Consider the following 25855-nt stretch of genomic DNA (forward strand, 5'->3'; position numbering starts at 1 on the left):
GTGACCCCACGGACTGTAAGCTGCCAGGCTCCTCTGTCCATGGGATTCCCCAGGCAAGAATACTGGAGTGGGTTGCCATTGCCTCCTCCAGGGGATCTTCCCGACCCAGGGATCAAACCCGTGTTTCTTGTGTCTCCTGCACTGGTCGGCAGATTCTTGACCACTGCGCTACCTGTGCTATTCATGAAGGACATTAATAAAGAGATCCCAGTGCACATTGTGGGGCTTCCTAAAGGCCCTCTCCTTCCATCCTGCTTCTGGGTTTCTAGGAATAACAGACTGGACAGATTCCCAAAGGGCCAGCCCCCTCTCCAAGCCCCAGGCAAGTCCAGAATGATTTCAGTACACTGCCATCCCCACAAAGACCCACCCCCAGAGGGACCACTGGAGAAGCCCAGCCAGATGTTCACACTGGAGGAATATTTGAACTGTGGGGATAATGTCAGCCCTGTAGGAGCAGGGACCCAATCCTGTCCACACTGATTTCTCATCTCCTAGGACAGTATGTGGCCCATCTGTTGATGTTTTAAGTGGGTTTTAAGCCATTGCCTTTCAGCCAAGTGGGCTTCCGTGGTGGCTCAGACCGTAAAGAATCTGCCTGCAGTGTAGGAGACCAGGTTCAATCTCTGGGTCAGAAAGATCCCCTGGAGAATGGTATGGCAACCCACTCCAGCATTCTTGCCTGGAGAATCCCATGGACAGAGGAGCCTGGTGGGCTACAGTCCATGGGGTCGGACATGACTGAGCCACTAATACTTCTATACTTTTCAGCCAGAGTCCTTTTTTTTTTTGGCTTTTTACCATGGAACATTTTAAATAGACATACAGGGAGGAGAATACTTCAATAATACACCTCTATATGCCTGTCACCCAACTTCAGCAGTTTTTCAGCCAAAATTACCTCATATATACATATATATATATTGCTTTTATTATAGAAATTTGTAAACATACACACAGAAAATAGGAGCCTGCTTTCATTAACCCCACATGTGCAACCCAGCCTCAACAAGACTTGTCAGCAACAGCAACGCGGCTGCACTGCCCTGAAAGCAATCATGACCATTTTAGGGCCACCCTTTTGGAAAGTAACCAAATCAGAGTATTTCCGAGCTGTTTAGGGAAGAGACAAACCCAACATCTTATAATTATTTCCAACTTCCTTACTGGAAAGAGATCCAAAAAGTGGCTTTCTCTCTTGCCTTTGATGTGAGAGGCAGCCCCCCATCGCCAGCCGCTTCCCTGGGTGAACGCAGACGTGGAGACGTGTATACATAAAAGCACCCCACCCCCAGCAGGTCATTATCTGTGTTTATCTTATCAGGATAATACTAAACCAGACCCACTCAGAACAAGGTGTTTAGTCTTTGCAGCCCAGGCTTCTGTTCCTAGTCACCAGTTCAGTTTATAAATCCACCGTCCCAGGCGGAAAACAATTTGAAAGGCAACATTGTTTCCGGACAAGGCAGTAACTGTGATAACGGAGCTTGTGTGGCTCCTGTCTGGTAATAAATTGTCGGGCCCCCGGGATTGCGGCCGGGGGGGCCTTGGCAGAGGACTCAAGCCTCTGCGTTTTCTTTTTTTCTAAGCCTATCCCAATGGCCACGTAGAGGTCAGATCAGACAGAAGACTGTTTTCTGGGCCCCAGGATCATGGAGTGAGGGGGTCGGCTCTCCGGGGCGTGGTCCCCGCCGGGAACACATCCCCGGTTGACTCAGTGTTTCTGAGACGAACAGCACAGCCGTGGTGACCTGATCCAGGGATTTACCCTGCAGTACAGCGAGCTCATTGTTCTGGACACTTGGGAGTTTTCTGGCTTCTTTGAGATGGTTTGATGGCAGTGGGCAACTGATGGAAATTATGGGTGGGTCAAAACCTCTGCCTGGCCCCCTGCTTCCAACCGCATCCTGATCTTTATGGGGAGCAGATATGGAAGAGAGATGCCTTCATCTAGGAGTGGGAGTTTTTGCAGTCAGATGACATACACAAAAGTATTTTGCAAAACCATGAAAGGCCACGTGAAAATTGATTTTATTAGCAGAAAAGAAACAAGAATGCTATGTGCACAGCGTAGCTGAAAGCATGGGGTTCAGACGCCATCACCCAAGGCCACGGTCCTAAGTTCCTGTGCAAAAAGCAGATGCTAGAATATTTCTCACAAGGTGGTTGTAGTAACGAGTTGATAATATATGCAAAGCATCTACCACAGGGAGAACCCACAGCAGGGCTCAAAAATGTGGACAATGACAATATAACACAAGTATCTATAGTGGGTCTTCCCAGGGGCGCTCGTGGTAAAGAACCCGCCTGCTAATGCAGGAGATGAAAGGGACTGAGGTTCAATCCCTGGGTCGGGAAGATCCCCTGGAGGAGGGCATGGCAACCCACTCTGGTATTCTTGCCTGGAGAATACCGTGGACAGAGGAGCCTGGCAGGCTTCAGTCCATGGGGTCACAAAGAGTCGGATACAACTGAAGCAACTTAGCATGCGCACATATTATAATGATGTTTATGTATAATAAATATAGGTTCATGAAGGCGCTAAAAAGAGTGAGTAGATCTTCTCTCTGGGTAAATTGGAAGGCTCCTGATGGGGTCTGGCAGTGAATTAGGAGATTTATACGGAAATGAGAGCTAGGGGAACTGAGTGTTCCATTGAGGAGCAGAAGGGTTTGGTTTTTTTCTTTATTGTAGTATAGTTGATTTAACAATATTGTGTTAGTTTATATATATGGGTGGCTCAGATGGTAAAGCATCTGCCTACAATGCAGGAGACCGGGGTTCAATACCTGGGTCAGGAAGATCCACTGGAGAAGGCAATGGCAACCCACTCCAGTACTCTTGCCTGGAAAATCCCATGGACGGAGGAGCCTGGTAGGCTACAGTCCATGGGGTCGCAAAGAGTCGGACACGACTGAGCGACTTCCCTTTCCTTTCCTTATAGACATATATTCTTTTCCCTTATTATTACAGAATACTGACTGTAGTTCCCTGTACTATACAGTGGATCCTTGTTGGTTATCTAGTTTATATAAGCAGTGTGTGTATGTTAATCCCAATCGCCTGCTTCATCGTTCCCCTAGAGAATGTTTTTCTTTGTCAGGTGGTGGGCCACCCCTGGAGGTTTTGGAATAAAATGAGCACGGTGAGCAGGTGTCCATGCAGCTAACCCTCTAGCGGAAAGGGAAATAGGGTTTGGAGTCTGGACTCGGTTTAAACGTCCAAATGTCACTTAACCCCCCAGCCCCTGGTCTCTGGTCTGTAGGTTGAGAATTCATGTCTGCCACCTTGCACCCTCCTGGCAGGCACCTTTGAAATGGCGACTGCGATTGTGCTTTAGAAAGATCACCCGCCGTCGGTGGAGGGGGAGGATGGGGGAAGGTTGAAGGGAGAAGCAACTCGGGGCAGAGGCGAGTCAGGGTGGGGTGAGGACCGCAGTGCAGACCTCAGCTCTGCGGCTCCTTCCCACCCTGGGCCCTCAGCCGCAACCCCCCCAGCCCGCCCCCGCCCCCATTTCCTCTTGATCCGCCAGCAACCTGTTTCCTGCTGAGCCCTTCCAAGCGATAATTACATATGCTTTTCTCTTCTCTTAATGATTATCTGTCTCCTGGCAGGCGCTCTGCCCCACACCTGGGGCTGCTTCACCCCACCTGGCATCCAGGTGTTGCGGATGCCCCCCCACCCCTGGATTAGTTCCCGAGGCCGCCCTAACTAATTACCGCAAAGCGGGTGGCTTAAGGCAACCGAGGTGGATCCTCTCACGGTTCTGGAGGCCGGAAGTTGGGGACAAGGTGCTGGCAGGGCCGCCCTCCCTCTGAGCCCTCCTGGGGAGCATCCTTCTGGGTCCCCTCCAGCTTCTGGTGGCTCCAGTGACCCCCAGCTTTCTGCAGCCTGATTCCACCTCAGGCGCACTGCAACTAGAGAAAAGCCCACACAGCAGTGAAAACCCAGCACAGCCAAAAAGACTCAGTAACTAACTAAATAGAATTATTAAAAAATGAATCATCTGCTCAGTGAAGATTCACAGATCCTTTTCCTGCTCAGCACTGGGCCCACCCTCAGTTGGGTCAGCTGGAATCAGAGGCCACAGGATGACATGGCAGTCACGCATGAGCCTGATGCATCCCCAGGACCCTCAGTGACCTGGGACCACCTGTGTGCTGAAACAGTCAAGCCACAGGGGATGCAGACTGCAGCAGCCCAGGCTGACGGCAGCCTCGAGGGTGTGGAGGAGCGGCCCGAGTTATCCCCGGCCACTGTTGCCGGGACGGGCTGTGCCGCTTCGTCCCAACCCGGCATGGCAGCTCCATCGGCCTCCCTGGTTAGAGAGAATGGTCCTCTGTCCTGGCTGGCTGGCTTCTTAGCATTTCCTGCCCCCCTCTTATGATGTGTTACTTTGCTCATAAATTGTCCGTCCGGCCCACGAGCCAGACACCTGCATCATTGATTGCTCCAGGAAGTGGTGCCGTGAACGTTCCGGTGACCTCAGCTGCGGGGACCCCAGAGGCTTCCCCAGACCGAGTGAGTCCAGGAGCCCAGCCTCTGACTCATCAGCCGTCCAGGGAGCCTGGTGAACCCAGCTTCTGTTGTAGCCTGTGGATAATCCCAAGCCGTTAACAGAAATTAACCCCATGGCTCCTCGGGGGCCAACGTGAGAGCAGAGAAACCTTTCTTGTGAGTCATGGCAAATATTTGCCCTTGAAAGCTTGATTGGGAAACCGCCTTAAGCTCTTGGATGGCATGACCCAGGGACTTAAAGGGCCCCTCTGCCAGCTGCGATCTGGTGTGCAGGGTTGAAAAGGCAAGACAACTCCCTTGCCTTAAGCCTGGGGAAGGGCCCCCAAGCTGCCAGACCTCAGAGAGGAGGCCTGGGGCTCGGTCCTCCCCAGGGAGATGGAAGCAACTTGTGTCACTGAGACTCTGGGCTCCCTGATGACCGTGATTTGGTTTCCTGGCTCCGTGTTTGTAAATGGGGTTTTCTACTGGGTCATCCTTTTGCTTCTCAGTAGAAGCTTTTATAGGCCAAGCACGAGGTGTGACATCCTCTGCTGACCCAGTTCTGCCCTCCACATCACATCACATCGCATCAGCCTCAAGGAAATGCAGGAGCAAACCCAGAGCCATCACAGCATTGGATAGCTTTCGCCTCTCTTCCGTCCGAGTGTCTGTCCTCTTCATTATTGTTATTTACTTATTTCTGGCCGCACTGGGTCTTCGCTGCTGCGCTCGGGCTTTCTCCAGTTGTGGTGAGCAGGGGGCTGCTCTCTCATTGTGGTGTATGGGCCTCTCGTCGCTGTGACTTCTGCTGCAGAGCCCAGGCTCCAGGGCAGGCAGGCTTCAGGAGCTGCAGTATGCGGGCTCCTTAGTTGCAGATCACGGGCTCAGTTGCCCCTTGGCAAGCGGGGCCTTAGTTCCTGGACCAGGCATCAAACCCGAGTCCCCTGAATTGGCAGGTGGATTCCTCACCACTGGACCACCAGCAAAGTCTCAGGAGTGTCTGCTCGATCCATCCAGCCGCCCAGCTGTCCTTCCACCCAGGACCTACAGAGAGCTAGCTACCTGGAAAGAGCCAATGGGTCTTCTGCCAAACACAGTTGCTGGGGTGAATGTGGCAAGTAGGAGGGAGCCCCGCTCCCCCTGAAGATTTTGCAGGAAGCAGAGCCTTCTTGAGAAGATAGCTGACCACGTGATGTGTTTTCCGTCTGAGGGTCGAGTGCCCGCACCATCCTGGACTCTAGAGCAGGAAAAGAAACAACTCTTGTAAAGACTCCAGGCAGGAGGTCTCTCTCAGAGGCTGGTCCCCCCGGAGTGGTTAGGCGCCAGTGGACCAAGTTCATTTTGTCTTGTGTCGCCGACTTTCTGCTCTTGTTTTAAAGAAACAGGTGCCTCAAGGTCAAGCTGTAGGTCTTACCTTGTTCGGATTTGAACTTTCACCATGCGCTGGAGATTGACTCATAAGTCAAGCAGTTATATAAATAAGAGGGTTGATAAGGAGATAGCTGAGACTCCACTGAATAAACAGCTTCCTCAGGGTGGAAATCGCCTCGTGGCCAAGTTGCAGGTAATGGTCTGGACACGGAGGTTCCCTCAGACATAGTAATGGGGACCCTTAGCTTTAAAAAAACACTGCGTAGGGAGTTCTCTGCTGGTCCAGTGGTTGGGACTCGGCGCTTTCACTGCTGTGACCCGGGTTCCGCCCTTGGCTGGGGAAATGAGATCCCGCGAGCCACAGGACATAGCCAAAAAACAAACAAACAAACAAACAAAAACACTGTGTAAAACTTTGGGGGAGCCAGTGAGTTTCTTAGAGCCCAGTTAGGAAGAAGTTCAAAATCAGCTTGACACACCTGTCTCGCCTACACCAGGCTCTCCTACTGGCCCTTCTGTGGTTTTGTAGCCAGAAGTGGGGTCTGGCTGCTCGCTGTTTAAACGCCATTAAAGAAGCAACGTTGATGGAAGGAAAGTTTGCTTCAGTTTGGATGTTGCGGGTGGGGGTGGTTGTGGACACCTGTCCGAAGGCTGACTCCCCCTCCCTCCCCACGCCGACAATCAACAATCAGGGAGCAAGAAATTTTAGACGGAGGGGGGGGGCCACATGCAGAAGCAGCACAGTCTGCTCTGACGGTCACTTTGAAATTGGTCATCGGTGGTCTGACCAGCCTCATCTTGATTGTTTTAGGTACAGTTGTAAACTTCAGGGCCGGTTTTAGAGTTGGTTTGTTCCTGTTTCCTTGAGGCCAGTTCTTGGGACTGTGGCAGCTTACACTGTGCCTACAGTCTGCTCATCATGTAGTTAACTTCTTCCACCTGGTGGTGGGGTTTCAGTATCTATAAGACAACTCATATTCCAGAAATATGGCTTAGAATATTATCTACAGTCCTTGAGAAGGAACTAACTCATTGACTACATTATTATTATTATTTAGTCTTATTTGATTCGACTGTTTTCCTTTATTCCTGCATGTTCTCGCTTCTGAGATTAAGCTTCTTTGGCTAAAGTTTGTCACAGACAGAAGGCAGGTGGGGGACATGGGGGGCGAGGACCACAGCATCCTGCTCTGTTCAGCTTCGGGGGGAAAGGGTTCTGTCTCGCTTGAGGCGGACGGTCCACAGCAGTGATGGATGAGCAGGAGGGGACGGCAGAGTGAGGAGGATGGGCCCTGTGGCTCCTCTCCTCCCCCGTAGCCCTCGTTTGACCTCTCCTGACCCGGCATCCCCAACTCCTGCCTCCCTCCGCTTCTCTACCCACACCAGCATCGTGAACACTCAGAGTCACCCTTCTAATCATGTTACGTCACAGCCCCCAGCTATCCTCAGAGAAGCACCACATCCTGAACACGTGGCTTGGCAATTCCACTCCTATTTTCTGCCCCAAATGACCAAGACAGGTGTCCCTATGAAAACTTGTACACCCAGCGCTGTTCACAATGGCCGAAAGGCAGAAGCCATCCACATCTCCATCTGTGAATAAACGGATGCACAAAATGCAGTGGATCCACGCAGTAGGATGCTGACTTAGCCACGAAAAGGAATGAAGCCCTGGCACGCGATATAACGTGGATGGACTCTGGAAACACAGTGAAAAGTGAAGAAGCCACCTACTAGAGGCCACAGGTCTGCAGCCCTCTCCTCCTATTCACAGGACACTGGCCCAGAGGCTCCCTGTTGCCAACCTGAGTCTTCCCATGTCCCAGGTTGTCCTGGCCGTCAAGCCCTTGACCTCACTGGACCTGAAGCTAACAAATGTGTAGAGCCAAGTTTCCTCTGCCTGCCCATCCCCTCCCTGCACCGCTCATCTCTGCTGGCTGAGGAGCTAGCAGGACGCTCTAAGCCCCCCGAAACTCCTTTCATTTGCAAAGGAATATCAACCCTCCCTGGGTTAAGGAAGCCCAGGCCGGGTGTTGGAGTGACTATGTACTCACAGACCAACCTAGACAGCATATCAAAAAGCAGAGACATTACTTTGTAAACAAAGGTCCATCTAGTCAAGGCTATGGTTTTTCCAGTGGTCATGTATGCATGTGAGAGTTGGACTATAAAGAGAGCTGAGCACAGAAAAATTGATGCATTTGAACTGTGGTGTTGGAGAAGACTCTTGAGAGTCCCTTGGAGTGCAAGGAGATCCAACCAGTCCATCCTAAAGGAGATCAGTCCTGAGTGTCTGATGTTGAAGCTGAAATTCCAATATTTTTGCCACCTGATGTGAAGAGCTAACTCATTTGAAAAGACCCAGATATTGCAAAAGATTGAAGGCAGGAGGAGAAGGGGACAACAGAGGATGAGATGGTTAGATGGCATCACTGACTCAATGGACATGAGTTTGGGTGGACTTCGGGAGTTGGTGATGGACAGGGAGGCCTGGCGTGCTGTGGTTCATGGGGTCGCAAAGAGTCGGACACGACTGAGTGACTGAACTGAACTGAATCTCTTCCTGGACATGGAGGGATGCAGGACCAAGGGACACACACATTCTCACTCCGTGCAGACAGCCAGCAGTTTCCCACTAGAGCTCAAAGCTCCCTGTTCAGTTTGCACTAGGCGCGAGGTTCAATCACACTCCCTGAAGGGGGAGGAGGAGCAGGTGGCGTTCAGCTTTGAACTTGGTCCACGTGCCCCAAGGATAAGTGAAGGTACAGCTCAGTCTAAACAAGGGGCTAGGGAGGTAAAATCCCTGCTCTTTAAGTTTCGCGCTGGCCAGGAGCCAGGTGGAGAGGGCCCTGGGACAGCGGCTGCCCTCGAAGGCTATTGAGAGCGTCTGTTATTCAGCCACAGAGCATTCAGCTCCAAAGATCGTGCCCGGGAGATCCTCGTGCGGCTGGAAAAGAAAGGAGCCTTTCAGCCCCGCCCCCACCCCCCACCTCTCTCTCTCTCTCTCTCTCTCTCTCTCTCCTTTGGCCCGTGCTCCAGCTTTGGCTGAGCTGCTCTTTTGGAGTTTCCTCTCGGGGTGATCGGTTTATGCTGTCCAGATGTGCGCAACGCGATGGTGTGGGGTTGGAGCTTTCCAGATGTGTGCCAACAGGAAAGTGAGCTTTGGCCAAGGCGGGGGCCTGTTTCCGCAGCCCCCGAAATCTGGACAACCCACAATGCCATCGTTGTGTGGGAGCCACAAAGCTCGGGGCTCTGGGAAAGAGCTCCTGGGGGCACCCGGGTAGCCTCCTTATTGTACAGCTGGAGACATCGGGGCCAGGGAGTCGTGACATGCTGGCTACTGACTGCCTGCAGCTGGGAGCCGACCAGACCTCAGGTTTCGCTAGAACTCACAGGCCCGCGTCTGTGCGCAGGTCTGCCTCATCAGTGTGCGCCTGGCACTCTTCTAGGTTCTTGGGGACAGACAAGGATTCTCAGCTTGTTCTGATGCCAGGTCAGATGTGGTTCAGTCACTCAGTCGTGTCCGACTCTCTGCGATCCCATGGACTGCAGCACACCAGGCTTCCCTGTCCTTTACTGTCTCCCAGAGTTTGCTCAAACTCATGTCCATTGAGTCAGTGATGCCATCCAGCCATCTCATCCTCTGTCGACCCCCATCATCGGGGTCTTTTCCAAAGTGTCGGCTCTTCGCATCAGGTGGTCAAAGTACTGGAGCTTTGGGAGGTAAAAAAATGAACAATTGACATAAAAAATAAGTAGATTATATAGAAGGTAGGAGCTGCTGTCCAGTTAAAAAAAACAGCGTTAAAGGCACATGGGAGTATCCCCAGCATTTTTTTTTTTAAGTAGAAAGGACATACCAAAATGGAGCGGGACCAAGTGGTCTCAGGCCATCTCCTACAACCATTGTATGGAATCAGTCCTGGCAACTGAAACTAATTGACGAGAATGAGAATACAAGAAAAAAAAAGACATAATAAAGTCATGGCCAGGGAAGTTTCTGGCTCAGTCTTTTTAAAAGGGGAAGAAATGAGCCACGGATACCTGAGAAAGAAGGTTCCAGTAGAAGTGCCTTGAGGCGGGAGTAGACAGGCACGTTAGAGGATGAGAAAGGAGGCGGGATGCTGGAGGGGAAGGAGCCGGGTGAGGAGCCGTGGATGAGGAGGCCGGAGTGGAAGGGAGGGCAGGGGCTCGTGGGTCTTGGGGGCTGCGGGGAGGACCTGGACTCTGCCTCCGAGGGCCGTGTGCTGCCCAGGGATGCTCTGAGCAGAGAAGCATGGCAGGCGGACATGGCGGATGTGCCAAGAACGGACTCTGGGGGCACGGGACACACAGGGAGCCCAGTCAGGACGCTGAGCTGTTCACCAGGGCGAGATGGTGGGGGTCCCCCCGGGCCACTGGCCGCATTTCCTGTGTCTCCCAAGAGATAGAGGGTGGGGGGAGAGGGCCTGGGATCCAGTGCCGGCTCCCCAGCTGCGGGACCCCGGCTGTGTTCTCAGGTTTCCCCCTCACCCTTTCTGGGCCTTGGTTCCTACGTCTACAGGACAGAAAATGAACTTATACCTCCTGAGTGAAAGAAATCATAGATGCTTATAAATAGGCACTTTAAAAAAGAAGTCCTTTAGAAGAAGGTGCCAAAATGCTGGAAAAGGTTAGAGCGGTTTGCAGTGGTATTTTGTGTGCTGAAAAAAAAAACGAAATGTTTTAGTCCGAAGCCCTTCTCTAAAACGTTGAGCCTGGCTTGATGGGAGTGTTTGGTTTCTATACCAGCAGGCACATCTCAGAGATGCCAAACCCCTGTGACAAAGTGAGTCACACCAACTTTGGGGCTTCCCTGGTGGTGGCTCAGCTGTAAAGAATCCACCTGCCAAGCAAGAGATGTGGGTTCGATCCCTGGGTCAGGAAGATCCCCTGGAGAAGGAAATGGCAACCCACTCAAGTATCCTTGCCTGGAAAATGCCATGGACAGAGGAGCCTGGTGGGATACAGTCCATGTGGGTCACAGAAGAGTCAGACACGATCTGGCAACTAAAGAGCAACAGCAAGGCAGCCTCACGCTGGTCCTGTGCATACGCTTGACTTGCGTGCTGGGAGACTTAGCTGGTCAAGGTCCCCGAGGCCTCTCTCGGGGAGTAGAGCTCACCTAGCCAGCTGTAGGCTCCTCTGTTTTCTGACACGGAGAGGTGTGCAGAGGTGGCCTGAACCACCCTCTGACACCACCCTGCCTTGTGGCTTGACTTTCTGGGGCTCCTCCCAGCCCTCTTCAGGGAGGGCGGCCGACTTGAAGGGAACCGATGGGTCATCTCATCGCTCCAGCCCGTGGCAGTAAGCCTCCCAGAAGAGAAACAAGGGGTGGGGGAAGATCCCTTGCGTGCTAAGCCAGCTCCACCAAGCAGGTAGGGCCGGGCAGCCCTGCGGGGAGCACCCAGTCCCTTCCCACCTGCAGGCTCATCAAACACCTCGACAAGCAGCCCGAGTGGGAAGCCGGTGATGTCACCGCCTCGCCTGAACAATCGGGCCTTTCACAGCAGGATGATAACAATCGCCACCGTGTGTAAGGGCCTGCCACACAAGAACACACACGCTCATCACTCCTGGGAGGATCTGAAAGCCGAGGTGCAGCAGGGCTTGTCAGGAATATGCCGGTCTCCTTTCATAATCAGCCGGCCAGAGAACATAGCCCGAAGAGCCGGTCTGCGGGCTGCAAGGAGGCTCACTTGCCAGTTTTCAGAGAAACCCGTGACTCTCTCCACCATTTCCCCAGGAGGCCTCGCCTGCAACCCCAGAAATAACCTCTTTGTTGTTCAGTCGCTAAGTCGTGTCTGACTCTTCATGACCCCATGGACTGCAGCCCACGAGGCACCTCCCTCCATGGTATTCTCCGGGCAAAGAATACTGGAGCGGATTGCCATTTCCTTCTCCAGGGTATCTTCCCCACCCAGGGATCGAACCCATGTCTCCTGCACTGGCGGGTGGATTCTTTACCACCGAGCCACCAGGGAAGCCAAAGTAACCCCTACACAGAGCATAGTCTGTGCTGGGGTTCAAGCAGGAATATCCCACTGCACAACTCCAGGGGGCGCTATTCACTGAGAACACAGCGTGCCCCCAGAATCATGCAGCACTGCGGTTCTGAAGTTACTGCCTCTGGAAGAAGGAATCAGGGCCCCGGTGGTTCTCAGGTGTTGCTTTTACCCTGAATCCCAGGGATCTGTCTTGCTGCAGCTAATGTTCCTAGAAGAGTCCACTCCACTGAGCCTGGCAAATCTCAAACACGATGCACGCGGTCGGGCGGTTTTCTTGTTCAGTCTGGCAGTTTCAGGCATTCAGGTGTTTGTGGAGAAAGCAAGTTCACCTAAGCTTGCTCACTCTGGTCCGTGGTTCTCAACAGGGGATGTTTTGCAGCATCTGCAGATGTTCCTGGTTGTCCCAACTGAAGGGAGGCTGTTGGTATCTGGTGAGTAGAGGCCAGGGATGCCACTAGATGTCCTGCAGTGCCCCAGATGGGCAATCACAGCAAGGAACTGGTCCCCAGTGTCCAGAGCCGCAGGTCAAGGAGAAGCCTGCTGTAGGGGGGATGTTCTGACCCCCCTACCTGAAGGTCTCTGATCACAGCAAGGAACTGGTCCCCAGTGTCCAGAGCAGCAGGTCGAGGAGAAGCCAGCCATAGGTGGAACGTTCTGACCCCCCTACCTGGAAATCTCTGGTTAACATCACCCCCATCAGGCCTTCACTCCTTCACTGCCAGAGCGAGCCAGAGCCTCAGCTCACTGGTCCAGGAGGCACGGCAGCACCTCCTCCTCTGCTGGGGCCTGGAGCCCAGATAACTGTCTCTCTCCAGGATACTCTGATGGGTCTGCCTGAGGCCCAAAGACGCGAGGCATGTGGAGCAGTGGTTGCGGGTCCCCTCTGTCACTTCCCAGCTGGGTCACCCTGGGGACATGTCACCTGACCCCCTTGTGCATCAGTTTCCCCATCTGTGAAATGGGGTGATGATGGTAGAAAACACTTAGGAGGTAGTTGCAAGTACGGAGCGTGTCGCTACACGCAAAATGCTTCCAACCACGCCCGACATTTAGTAACACGCCATAAATGGGCAGGGATGATTATCGTCGGTTTTATTCTAGCCAGAGGACCTTAGTCTCCCTCCAACAGGCGTGGTAACGACAGACAAGCTGGTTTCAGCCGCAGGTTGTTGCAATGGGGTCTGTGCTGCTGCCGACACTTGCCGAGAGCTTTCCCCAAGCTCAAGGCCAGAAGCTTTTGTTTTTTTGGCCACATGGCAAGCAGGATTTTAGTTCCCTGACCAGGGATCAAACTGGCACCCTCCGCAGTGGAAGCACTCAGAGTCTTAACCAAAGGACTACCAGGGAACATTCTTAAGTGAAAGGTTTGAGTGGAGAAGGCTAAGGCATGGATTTTAAGGGAACCCTCTCATTCAGCACAGGGGTCAGCCTCCAGAGATGGGGGGAGACCCTGGGATGGAACCTCAGGCTTGGCCCTTGGGGAGACCACTGGGTCAGAGCTGAGGCATTTGTCCTGAAAAGCCAGCAAGCTTAGTTGCACAGGGAGGAGTCTTAGAAGATGATGCCAAGGAGAGATGGGCCTTGACTCCAGAGTGTTTTCTGCTCTTCTTTGTGCCCTGTGGCTTTAAATTGGGGTGGGGGCACCCCACTCCAGTACTTGCCTGGAAAATCCCATGGACAGAGGAGCCTGGTAGGCTGCAGTCCATGGGGTTGCTAAGAGTCAGACACGACTGAGCGACTTCACTTTCACTTTTCCTTTCATGCACTGGAGAAGGAAATAGCAACCCTCTCCAGTGTTCTTGCCTGGAGAATCCCAGGGATGCAGGAGCCTGGTAGGCTGATGTCTATGGGGTCGCACAGAGTCGGACACGACTGAAGCGACTTAGCAGCAGCAGAGATGGTAGGCCTGGACCACCCCGCCCTAAAATCTCGCACCGTTGCTTACACTGTCCATTCTTCCTGATGGAAAAGCACCTCCCATCTCTCTCTAGCTACTGAAAGGCTCCTTATCCTTCAAAGTCCACTTTGAATGTCACCTTCTCCAGGAAAGAGTCCCAGAATCTCTTTCTTGGCCAGAATAATTTCTCTCCGTGGGCTTTCTGCTTCTCTCATGGCCTTTGGCCAGCTGCTGTCCTGGAGTCATTTGTAAACGGGTCTCTTCATCCTCCATTAGATTGTAAACTCCTGTAAGATGTGGGGCCCTTCCTGACATCTCCCTGATTAGTGTGTGTGTGAGCTCTCGCGAGTGGCTGGAGCCCAGTGCTGGATTCTGGAGTCACTCTTGAAAAGCGGATCCCCACTGGTTGCCAACCGCTATCTCCAGCCTTGGCTCTGACCCGGAGGTCACAGAATCTGGAAGTGTGAGGAGCGTGAGCTGGAGAAGGAATTGGTGCAAGGTCAGAAAGATCACCGGGCTGTGGACACTTTCACGGTGTCCGGTCCCTGCCGCTCCTCAGTCAGCTCTGAGCGGGGAGCCCCGACTCCCTGAGCCCCAGCTTCCCGGCTCTCCTTCGCACCTGGACACACGGTGGCCACGACCCTCTGCCACTTTTATTCTTGCCTGTGTTGGGTCTTCACTGCTGTGCCGCCTTTTCTCTTGTCCTGGTGCAAGGTCTTATCGCGCTGGCTTCTCTTGTTGCATCTCTGGGCTTCCCTGGTGGCTCAGATGGTAAAGAATCCGCTTGCAATGCAGGAGACACAGGTTCGATCCCTGGGTCAGGAAGATCCCCTGGAGGAGGAAGTGGCAACCCGCTCCTGCATTCTTGCATGGAGAACCCCATGGACAGAGGAGCCTGGCGGGCTACGGTCCAGGGACTGCAAAGAGTTGAACACGACTGAGTGACTAACGCTCTCTTCTTGCAGAGCACAGTTTCTAGGGTGCACGGGCTCAGTGGTTTCGATGCACAGGCTCAGTAGTTGTGGCGCACGGGCTTAGCTGTCCCACAGCACGTGGGATGTTCCCTGATGGGAGATCGGACCAGTGTCCCTGGCATTGGCGGGCGGCTCTTCACCACTGAGCCCCAGGGAAGCCCCCCCATCATTTCTGTCGATGCATCCTCTGTCCTCAGTGGCCCTCCCCTGTGATGCTCCTGCTGTTTCCCAGGATCCCCTCTGGCACCCACCCCAGTCTGCAGGCCATCGGACGCAGCTGCAAGTGGCCCCTGGTGTCCTCGGCTCCCAGCAGGGCAGGGGCTCCTGAGATGGAGGTGGGTGTGGCCACTGTCTTCGCCGTCAGCTTCCCTTTTGATGACTTCTTAGGCCAGTGGCTCTCAACACTGTTGGCACATTCCTCAAGTCTACAGTCCCAGCGCCTGACCCCATCATTTTTCACAATCTCCCCCTGGTGCAGGGGCAGTTAATTCCTGAACTGATGCAAGTGGAGAAGCAGAAGAGAGAGTGTGGAGGGAACTGAGCCTTTCCATTGGGTCACCCCCACAGATGCCCAGGACACAGCGTCCATGGGAACCTGATGCCCCAGCGTGTGTGTGCAGAGGGTGGCCAGGTTAAGAAGGAATGGATACAAAGGTGGGGAAGGCAGAGCTGCTGTGGTCCAGCCCTTGCTGTGGCTGAAGGAGCCCAGCTGCACTCAGGAACGATTCCACGGTGCTAGCACGATCCCAAGGGTGCGGTACCTGGTTGGGCTGGCAGCCCCATGCCGGAGACAGGGCAGGGCTCCGGGAATACGGCTGGCCAGGCGTAGAAGAATGGGGTTTCTGTGCCGCTTATCAGGATGGTGGCTCCCAGGCAGGGTGTAGAGGAGGAGGTTCCACAGCCTGCCCGCCTGACTGCTGGCTACAGTCAGTCCCAAGTCATGGGGAGGACTTTGAACAGATGGAGCCCCACGTCTGACTCACTGGCGACATGGGGCGGCCACTCCCTCCCTGGCTAGGTCTGGGGTGAGTCCTGTGCCTGCCTGTGGACGAGGGGGACAGATGATGGCCTGGGACCACGAGCCAGCCACAGAGTGCCCTCTGACAAGGGGTGTAAGACCTGGACAGGCACCTTGACCTTCCTCATTGAAAAAAACCTTGTTGTATGCATTTGCGTGCTCAATCGCTCAGTCGTGTCCAACCCCAGAAACTGCAGTCTGCCAGGCTCCTCTGTCCATGGAATTTTCCAGGCAAGGAAACTGGAGGGGGTTGCCATTTCCTTCTCTGGGGGATCTTCCCGACCCAGGGATCGAACCCACATCTACTGTGTCTCCTGCATCAGCCGGTAGATTCTTCACCGCTGCGCCACCTGGGTGGCTGAGTGGGCAAGGAGGACAGGGTGCAGCCGGCTGCTGGTTGAAGGCACTCCCTGGCCGCTGTCCAGAGCTGATGGCCGGACCCCCATTGGCAGCAAGGCAGACAGACATGAGCCAACTGACCAAAGCCAAGGGATGGTGGCATTTCCCTTTTTCATCCAGTCCATCCACGACTCCCTCGGGCCACGTTCCAGCACTGCTTGCCAAGTGGCACCCACATCTCAAACCCTGCAGACCTTCAGTGATCAGATGAGCCCTGGTGGAAGGGCTGCCCTGCGGACCTGTCCAGCCAGGGTAGTCTCGTCTGGGGAGGTACCCTAAGGCTGCCTTCCCGTTGCACTCAGCCTGACCTGGTTTCCCTCCGGTTGTGCCGTTCCATCCTCTGCAGTGGACGTCCAGCTTCCTGCACTGGTTTGCTGCCTGTGGAATGAGGGCTCGTGGTGTGTGTGGGTGCCTGGGGGTTTCCCCGAGGATCACGGAGTACCTTTGTCCTGTCTCTTTCTGTTTCTCCCTCGCTTCCACTCCAATGCCCGGTCTGGGTGCAAAGCAGGCTCTCCAGGCTTGGCTGCAACCAAATGACCAATTCACAGAGCCCAGGCAGGAGGGCAGAGGGTCGCGGTGAAGTCCCCAGAGCCCCCAGAAGTGCAGTGTTAGCAGCAGACTGGTGAGCGGAGGCCGCCGGGAAGCCCAGCCCAGCCCCTGATCTGTGTCCCCGTCACAGTCTGCATCCAAACCTCCTCGTCCCGTTTCTGAAGTGGCTTCTCAACAAAAATGTGACTTGTCCATCTTCAGGCCGTAAAGGAAGGGACCACCCCCATAGAAGCACAGAATCAGGTCACTGGGTACGACAGCCCGGCATGGTGGATGTCGTTAACCCACGTGACCCCTTCCGTGTTCCATATGAGGGTCCGAGGTGTGGAAGTGAGGTGGTTTGTGCAGAGTTGTGTGGGTAAGTGGCGAACCCGGGCTCTCCTGACACCCAGCCAGCGTGCCCCGAGCTGCGCTGTAATGTCCATCAACACGGAGCGTCTCCAGGGACCCGGGACGGTGTGAAGGGGGAGGGTCCTCGTCCCCCTCCTCTTCCCGCTCTAACCTTTCCCCATCCTTCACCCGTCACAGGGATCCACCCGCACCTCTGACGCCACAGGAGGGCGTTGCTTAGAGGCCAGGGGCCCCCGTCCGCCTGGGTGCTCCGCTCTGGACGTCCTCCCTTCACGCGCCTCCTTGGTCTTTCAGGAATTTAGCCCTTGGAATTGGGATCCAGAACTTCCCGGAGGGCCTCGCCGTCAGCCTGCCCTTGCGAGGGGCTGGATTCTCCACCTGGAGAGCCTTCTGGTAAGTGCTGCAGATGCCGGCGTCAGGGGCCAGGGCCGGGTCTGCGGTGGAGTTCAGGGCAGTCCTCCGGCCGGCTTCTCTCTTCAAGAGCAAGCTCTTCCGGCTCGGAAGCGAACCTGGAGCTTAACCTCTTCTGGGCCGGAAGTGAACCTGGAGTTTCCAGAAACACCGGCCATCTGGTTAGATCCTGCACCCCCAAAGCTCGTCCCTTGACCTTCAGCCCCGACTACCGCTGAATAGGAGTTTCCTATTTTCAAAAGCCTTCCAGGGATAGCCATGCCCACTCAGGGTGGGGTTTTCTCCCCTGCTGGTGGAAGACCCGAGGCAGCTCTGCCGTCCACTGGCCCTATCACAAGCCCTGGGTAGGCTCACTCACCCCAGTCTGTCCCCAGGGGCCATCACACCAGCGCCCATCATGACGCTCGTCAAGGTGAGGACCAGGGTTCTCTCAGCAACATCTGGGCAGGTGAAGCCCGTGGTGCTCACACTTAATGTTTTCATAATCCCCAAAGGGCTTTCTGGGGCTTCCCAGGTGGCTCAGTGGGAAAGAACCCGCCTGCCAATGCAGGAGACATAGGTTCCATCCCCGCATCGGGAAGATCTGCCGGAGGAGGAAATGGCAACCCACTCCAGTGTTCTTGCCTGGAGAGTCCCATGGACAGGGGAGCCTGGTGGGCTACAGTCCACGGGGTCACAAAGAGACACAACCAAGTGCCTGAACAAAGGGCTTTCCAGTCTGTTTGCAACTTTTACCTTCCCAGTGACCTGGAAGGGGCCTCCCCAGGCTTCAGAGGAGGGGCCCCGGGGGCCCAGAGTGTCAGATAATCAGCTCGTCACGCGGTGGTGCCGAGGCTGCCATTTCTTCTGCCTCTCAGCTCACAGGGCCCCAAGCCTCAGGACGCCTCTTGGTTAAAGCAGTCGCCACTCTAGAATGTTTGCTGAGAGCTTTACAGGACTGCTAACAACAGTTAAAAAGCAGCTTCCATTTTATAGGGTCTTATGATTTACAAGTTCTTGCATATACGTCAATCACTTTATTTCCATCGTTATCATCTCTTCCTCTGTCCTGGGAGACGATGGAACAGAGCTTTTGAGAGAAGGCCAGCAGGATGACCCTAGAGATTCTTTTGAAACGTCAGTTCCCTGCAGCTGAGAGCCGTGACTGTCATCTCATACAGAAGGTCCAGGGCTGCAGAGGGGCGGGAAGAGGGCCCCTGCGGTCAGTGTCCAGACCCTGAGATGAAAGTTTCTGTTTAACTGGACACACTCAAGAGCTGCAGAGGGTGCTCCGAGCACGCAAGCACAGAGCAGGAAGCAGCGGCTCCTTTGATAATGCTGCGGTGCAGGCTGTGTCTCCCCCACGCCCTCCATCTGTTTCTGGTCAGGGCAAGCGGGGACTGGGTGCTGGGAATTCACAGTCCTAGCCTGTCCTCGGTGGGAGGGCAGGAGGAGAGGTTGTCGCTTACCCCCCGTTTTACAGATGAAGGGACTGAGGCTCGGAGCCAGATGCCCACGGAAGGAACAGTGGGAAAGATGTCCCAGCACCTTGCGTATTGGTGTTCAGCCCATACAGGTGTCTCTTGCTGGTGGGGCTCAGCCATGGGGCTCAGGTACAGGCTTATCTCCAGGCACTGAATTCTCAGGGCTCGTGGGGGCTGCTGTTTTAATAGAGCTCGTGGGATTCCAGCCTCCAGACACCCTCAGATAAAGGGTGTTTTCCAAAGGAAAAATCTCACCTTAATCCAAGGAGGGGGTGTTGTGGGGAGAGGCCCTCACTGTATACCCGGCCAGGTAGGTCCACCTTGTGGGCAGGGGTCAGCAGGTGTGGGTCCTTCAGAAGGGGGTGCCATTGTGGCCGGAACCCCCACACACACCAAGCACAACCCAAGTCCTTGGGAAGTGTCTGCCCCACTCCTCCTTGTCAGTGTTCTAGCCTTCAAAGGACAATGTAGCCCTCAGCTGGTGAACGGCTGGCGGTGTAACAGCAGTGTGTCCATACAATGGGATATTATGCAGTCATCAAAGGGATGAAGTCCACTTGTTACAACAGGGATGCGCCTTGAAATAAGCCAGTAAAAAGGATCACCTATTGTCTGACTCCATTTATAGGAAACATCCAGAGGGGGGAAATCCCTAGAGACAAAAAGTAGATTAGGGGTGGTCAGGGGCTGAGGGTAGGGAGGAACAGGGAGTGGCTGCCAGTGGGTATGAGGTTTGTTTTGGGGGTAATGAAAACCGTCTGGAATTGGATTGTGGGGAAACTGTTGCCTAACCTCGTGAATACACTGAAAACCACTGAACTGTACACACTCAGTGGGTGCCCCATTCGGTAGGAGAATTCTATCTCAATAAGGCTGTTATTTTAAGAAGACAATGTGGGAAACTTAAAACTCTAAAATAAACCTGGGAGGGGGTGCCTACGGTGACTGTGTAATAATAGGGAGTTGGGAAAGCAGACAGAGGTGGTGTTAATAGAAACGACACACAATGAGGTGGTTTTGCCCAGCGATGCAGGATCTGACGTGGAGGACAATGCACACCTTTTGCAGAGCCGAGGCAGCCCGCGGAGCACGCGAGGTGTCTGCCCGAGCCTCCCCGAGGGGACGCGTCTGTTCTCTCCTAGGTACGGGCAGCTCAGCGGCATGGTGGAGCCTCTGGCCGGGGTCTTCGGCGCCTTCGCGGTGGTGCTGGCCGAGCCCATCCTGCCCTACGCGCTGGCCTTTGCGGCTGGCGCCATGGTCTACGTGATTATGGATGACATCATCCCCGAGGCCCAGATCAGGTGAAAGCCGCCCCGCCCCCACCCGGCCTGGTCTCCCTCCCAGCCGCGCCGCCCCCCGCCCCCCCCACCCCGCCCCCGCATCTGCTCGGCCTTTTTTGGCCCCTCTTTCCTACACCTCCACCTCTTCAGGCCCCTTCCCAAGGTCATCTCCACCCTCTCGACTGGGTTCTTTGAAACCGAAAGAGGAGTAACAGGCAGGTGGGTGGAGAGCCGGACGACCTGATATCAAGCCCCACCCTCCACCCCCAATACACAGAATATTGTTTTGCATATTCTTTCTCTCTCTCTTTCTCTGTCTCTCTCTGTCTTTCTCTCTCTCTTTCTCTGTCTCTCTCTGTCTTTCTCTCTCTCTAGATTTTACTGGGGCTGGAAGGAGGGAGAGGTGAGCTCTACAATGTTAACCACAGCTGCACCTCCAGGTCTCCATTGTCCAGCTGTAGGCCAGGTGTTGGGGGGGCAGGAGGGGGATCCCTGCCTTTATTTCCTTCCGGTTTTCCTAGCAGAATGATTTTAAGGCAGGTTTACAAGGTCAGGTGTGTCTTCAGAAAGTCACTGCTGCTTTTTGCTATTCAAGCATGGATTCCGGAGCCCTCAAGGTGACCTTGAGGAAGTTACTTCTCCGGACCTCCATTTTCTCACCGGGAAAATGGGGATGATAACAGGACTGACCTCATCTGTTGATCCTCAGGGTTTACACGATTTAGTTTACCTGACATGTAGTGTTAGTCGTTTAGTCGTGTCCAGCTCTTTGCAACCACATGGACTGTAGCCCGCCAGGCTCCTCTGTCCATGAAATTCTCTAGGCAAGAATAATGGAGTGGGTTGCCACGCCCTTCTCCAGGGAATCTTCCCAACCCAGGGATCAAGCTCAGGTCTCCTGCTTTGCAAGCAGGTTCTTTACCATCTGAACCACCATGGTAAGCCCTAATAAAAGTTACTTGTCATGATTGGGGGTTTCCCAGGTGGCACCAGTGGTAAAGAACCTGCCTGCCCATGCAGGAGACTAAAAGACACAGGTTCGATCCTTGGGTGTGAAAGGTCCCCTGGAGGAGGGCATGGCATCCCACTCCAGTGTTCTTGCCTGGAGAATTCCATGGACAGAGGAGCCTGGCGGGCTTCAGTCCACGGGATCGCAAAGAGTCAGACATGACTGAAGCAACTTGGCATGCACGCTTGTCAATATTGCTATTTTTTAAATTGAAGTACAGTTACTTTACAATGTTGTATTGATTTCAAGTGTACAGCAAGGTGATTCATTTATACACATTTAGATATTCTTTTTTGGATTTTTCTTTTTTAAAGGTTTTTTTTAACCAAATTTATTTTACTTATTTTGATTTGGGGCTGTACCCTGTACTGTGTGGGATCTTAGTTCCCCAACCAAGGACTGAGCCTGCACACCCTGCTCTGGATGACAGCATCTTAGCCACTGGACCTCTGGGGAAGTCCCTCAGATTCTCTTCATTGCAGGTTGTTACAAGATGTTGAATATAGTTCCCTGTGCTCTGCAGTAGGTCCTTGCTGTTTGTCTGTTGTATATATAGTAGTGCGTATCTGTTAATCCCAAGTCAATATTATTATTGTTACTATTATTATGAATAGGAGTAGTGCGTTTCTCTTGGAACTGGACACTGGAGGATGCTGTCAGCTTGGACGCTGTTCCTCGGGGCATCCAGGGCTCACTCTCTGCCTTTCCTTCCCTCCTAGTGGTAACGGGAAACTGGCGTCCTGGGCCTCCATCCTGGGCTTCGTGGTGATGATGTCATTGGATGTGGGTCTGGGCTAGTGCCGAGACGCTCCGGACCCAGGGAAGGCAGCACGAGGAGGCGGCCACCGTTGGCTTCGGCAGGACCAGCCTCTTTCTTCACATGCAAACGTTTTCCTTCCTCTGCTTTTTCATCTCATTACCTTGATTGACTCTGATTAAAATATGACACTTTTTAGATTTCTTTTGAGGGAGATAGTGGTTTTATTTGGAATTTCAAGCAGGCCCAGAACTACAGATTTGTGCTTGGCCACTACGTAGAATCTTTCTTCAGTGGGATGACCAAGGAAACGCAGATCAGGGAAATCTTTTGTACCTTCAGTCGCCCTCGCTAGACTCAACGGAAGTTCCTCAAGGTCACCTCCAGAAGCAAGAGAGAAGTCTCCCGAGCATCTGACTCAGAAAGGCCAGGAGACAGCTCTTATCCGTCCTTCCCGCTCTTTTATCGCTGATCCTCTGTCCATCAAGACTGGAACAGGAGCATCATAGACAAAGCAACCCAGGGAGGAACTTACCTTCCTCTTCCTCCCCGACAGGGGATGCTGCATGGAAGGAGGCGCAGACGAAAGGAAGAAAATCAGCTGGTCTTTTCTTTTTCTTTTTCTGAAGGCAGAGATTGGCACTGTCGAAGGTGAGGGAATCAGGATAACTGTGGATCCACAGTGAGCCCTGTGAACCAAGGACAGAGAGGCACTTTGATTAGAGACCTCAGCTCTCTCTAGATTCCAAGAGCAACTCATTCTGCCATGGTCTCCAAGTCCCCCAGACGTGTTTTTATAAGCTTACAGCCTTCATTTTTCTAAGAGCCTTGGGGACACCAGCAAACTGCTAGAACTCAACCTCTTCGTTTACTTATGGAGGGAGTCACTGAAGCTCGCCTAAGTGAATACAAGACTAGGAATCTGCACTGGGTCTTCCTCCTTTGACTGTTTGGTAACTTGTAACCTCACCCAGACCTCCTAAGCTGTTTTACTGGATTTTGGTCAGAAAACTCAGGATGAGACAGGAAGAAGGGTAGAATAACGAGAGGTATTTTTTTACATGTCCCCTTTAAAGTAAATTTTAGCCAAGTCATCATTCTAAAATGACCCCTAAAGAATGAGATTTGAATGAGACTTGAAGCCAGTCTGCTCCCTAATCTATACACACAGTTTCTCCTGCAGGGGTGGCGTATCTTGTCTACTTCAAACGTAGCTGAGGCCTGCTGTTCTTGCTGGTCAAAGGCACACGGGACCTTGAGTGGGTTCTGCTGACGAGGCAGGCAACCCAAGAGCCAGGTGTTAAGGCGTTGTGTGATCACGGCCCCCCCCAGGTTGACATGTTTCATCGCTTCCAAGGGTGGATACACTGTTCTGGGAATGCCCTGTGCTGTATCTGTGTACCTTCTTCCAGAGCACTGATGATCAACATTAAAGGCACGTTCAGAAGTTTGATTGGTAGAGATTCATTGGTTTAGTGGTTGGCATATGGGTGTTTTTATGTCTTTGTAACAGAGTTCTACATAATGCAGACTTCTTTCTGATGGACAAGACCTCATAACTGTGATTAATACCAATAAAGGGGATACTGTTGTGGATGACCTGTACTGTGTCCAGTCCTTCTCAAAGCTGCCTCTTTCCAGTGGATGATATGAGAGCTAACTAGAGTTAGTCCTAGCCTCTGCCCTACCCATCACCAGGAGCAGCAAAGGAAAGAGCTCAGATGGGAAGGGCTAGCTAGATTCACGGTTGCAGACAACAGCGTCCAACTCCAGTTTACTTGGGCAAAGAATTTAATGGAAGGTTATCAGGGAGCTCATAGGGTCTATGAAGAATCAAACTTGAAAATGGGCTAGATCCAAGAAAACTAGAGGTCTCGGGAGTGGGTTGCCATTTCCTTCTCCAGGCGATCTTCCCGACCCAGGGATGAAACCCGTCTCCTGCCTTGGCAGGCGGATTGTGCCACCTGGGAGGCCCCAGAGCTCTGGGAGTGTGACCCAGTCACGTCTTAGAAACGGCTTGACCTGGATGCCATGGCCCCTTGATCCTGGACCAGTACTCAGACGCCACCACTTGATGCCCCCAGCATCTCCATGGGGAAGAACTCTAGACTGATCCCGGTTGCTTGTGCCCTGACCTCACATTCAAACTTCTGAGCAGAGCAGGGTCATCTAGCTGGCAGAGTTTGGATCCTGTGTCCATGAACTAACAGGTCTTGCCCTCTTACTAAGACTCCCATAATAATGGATTTTCCAATTTTTGGAATGAGTTCAGAGAGTGGAGAGCCAAAAGAATAAAAAAATTAACTGTATTGCAGCCTCACTCTTTTACTGTTCAACATCTATATACACTTCCCTCTGTTTTTTTAATTTTTAAAATTATGAATTTATGATAACATTTATAGGAGAGTTGAAAAATACAGAACAAAGTTACATACCGTTCTGCTGTATATTACAAATATTTTCTAAGTGGATAAGTTAAGATTTTTAGTTGGAGTTTCAATATCAAACTCTCAAAAATTAATAGAATGAATAGACAGAAAAGTAGAAGGATACAGTAGACCCGAAAAGTCCTATGAATCAATTGAACATAATTAAGATTTATACAATTTGGGCTTCGCTGGTGGCTCAGACGGTAAAGAATCTGCCTGAAATGCGGGAGACTTGAGTTCAATCCCTGGGTCGAGAAGATCCCCTGGAGAAGGAAATGGCAACCCACTCCAGTGTTCTTGTCTGGAGAATCCCATGGACAGGGGAGCCTGGCGGGCTACAGTTCATGGTGTTGAAAAGAGTCAGACACCACTGAGCAGTTTTAACTAAGCACACAGCACATAACAGCAGAGTGAAAGCTCTATTCAAGTTTCCATAGACTATAAACCAGGAGACACTGGACTATATCCAGGGACATAAAACAAGATGCAAAAATTTCATGGTCTGAAGGTATTGAAATCATACAGAGTCTGTTCTCTTATCACTGTGATTCTTCTGTTTTTTTTCTTTAAAAAAAAAAAGCAAAACCTTTCTGCTTGGATAATGGAGCCATCCCTCAGGCAATCTAAACTTTGTTATTCCCTTTTCCCTGGAGACTAGCTGCCCCAGTAGAAGGACACTCCTTTCTTGGACACAAACACTCTAACCAGGCAGAGTCCAGCGTTGACTAGAGTAAGAGTCAGTCAGTAGAATGGAGGTGGCGGTACGCCTCCCTCTTTTCCTTCAGACCTGCCTTGTCTGGCTGTGGGAGAAATGATATCACATGGTGATTACTCATTTGAACAAACACCCATTTTATAGAACAATATCTCAGCCTCATTAGATGCTGTCTCACAGCTAAAGTTTATCACAAGATAAAACCAAATCTTGTATAATCTGTTGTTGGTGTTCAGGTGCTAAGTCATGTCCAGCTCTTTGCCACCCTGTGAACTGCAACTCACTAGGCTCCTTTGTCCTCCACTATCTCGCAGAGTTTGCTCCAATTCATGTCCATTGATTCAGTGATGCCATCCAACCATCTCATCCTCTGCAGTCCCTTCTTCTTTTGCTTTCAGTCTTTCCCAGAATTGGGGTCTTCTCCAGTGAGTCAACTCTTCGCATCAGGTGGCCAAAGTGTTGGAGCTTCAGCTTCAGCATCAGTCCTTCCAATGAATATTCAGGGTTGATTTCCTTTAGGTTTGACTGGTTTGATCTCCTTGCAGTCCAAGGGACTCTCAAGAGTCTTCTCCAGCACCACAGTTCAAAAGCATCAATTCTTCAGCACTTTTTATGGGCCAAGTCTCACATCTGTACCTGGCTCCTGGAAAAACCATAGCTTTGACTATACCAACCTTTGTTGGCAAAGTGATCTCTACTTTTTAATACA

General features: G+C 52.6%; 1 protein-coding gene across 7 annotated transcripts in view; it reads left to right on the forward strand.

Annotated features, from left to right (window-relative positions):
• SLC39A11 (solute carrier family 39 member 11) overlaps positions 1 to 23598 on the forward strand; it is a 372698-nt gene extending 349100 nt beyond the window's left edge. For 6 of the 7 annotated variants that reach the window (XM_061392958.1, XM_061392959.1, XM_061392961.1 and 3 more), the window contains 3 exons: positions 17377 to 17475; positions 20099 to 20257; positions 21965 to 23598. In XM_061392958.1, coding sequence (XP_061248942.1) covers positions 17377 to 17475; positions 20099 to 20257; positions 21965 to 22043 — 337 coding nt within the window. In that variant the 3' untranslated portion in view covers positions 22044 to 23598. The remainder of the gene's footprint in view (positions 1 to 17376; positions 17476 to 20098; positions 20258 to 21964) is intronic. The other variant, XM_061392963.1, reaches the window with a different exon arrangement.
• Positions 23599 to 25855: the final 2257 nt, after the last annotated feature.

Source organism: Bos javanicus, chromosome 19, assembly GCF_032452875.1.
Source record: "Bos javanicus breed banteng chromosome 19, ARS-OSU_banteng_1.0, whole genome shotgun sequence".
Classification (NCBI taxonomy): Eukaryota; Metazoa; Chordata; class Mammalia; order Artiodactyla; family Bovidae; genus Bos; species Bos javanicus.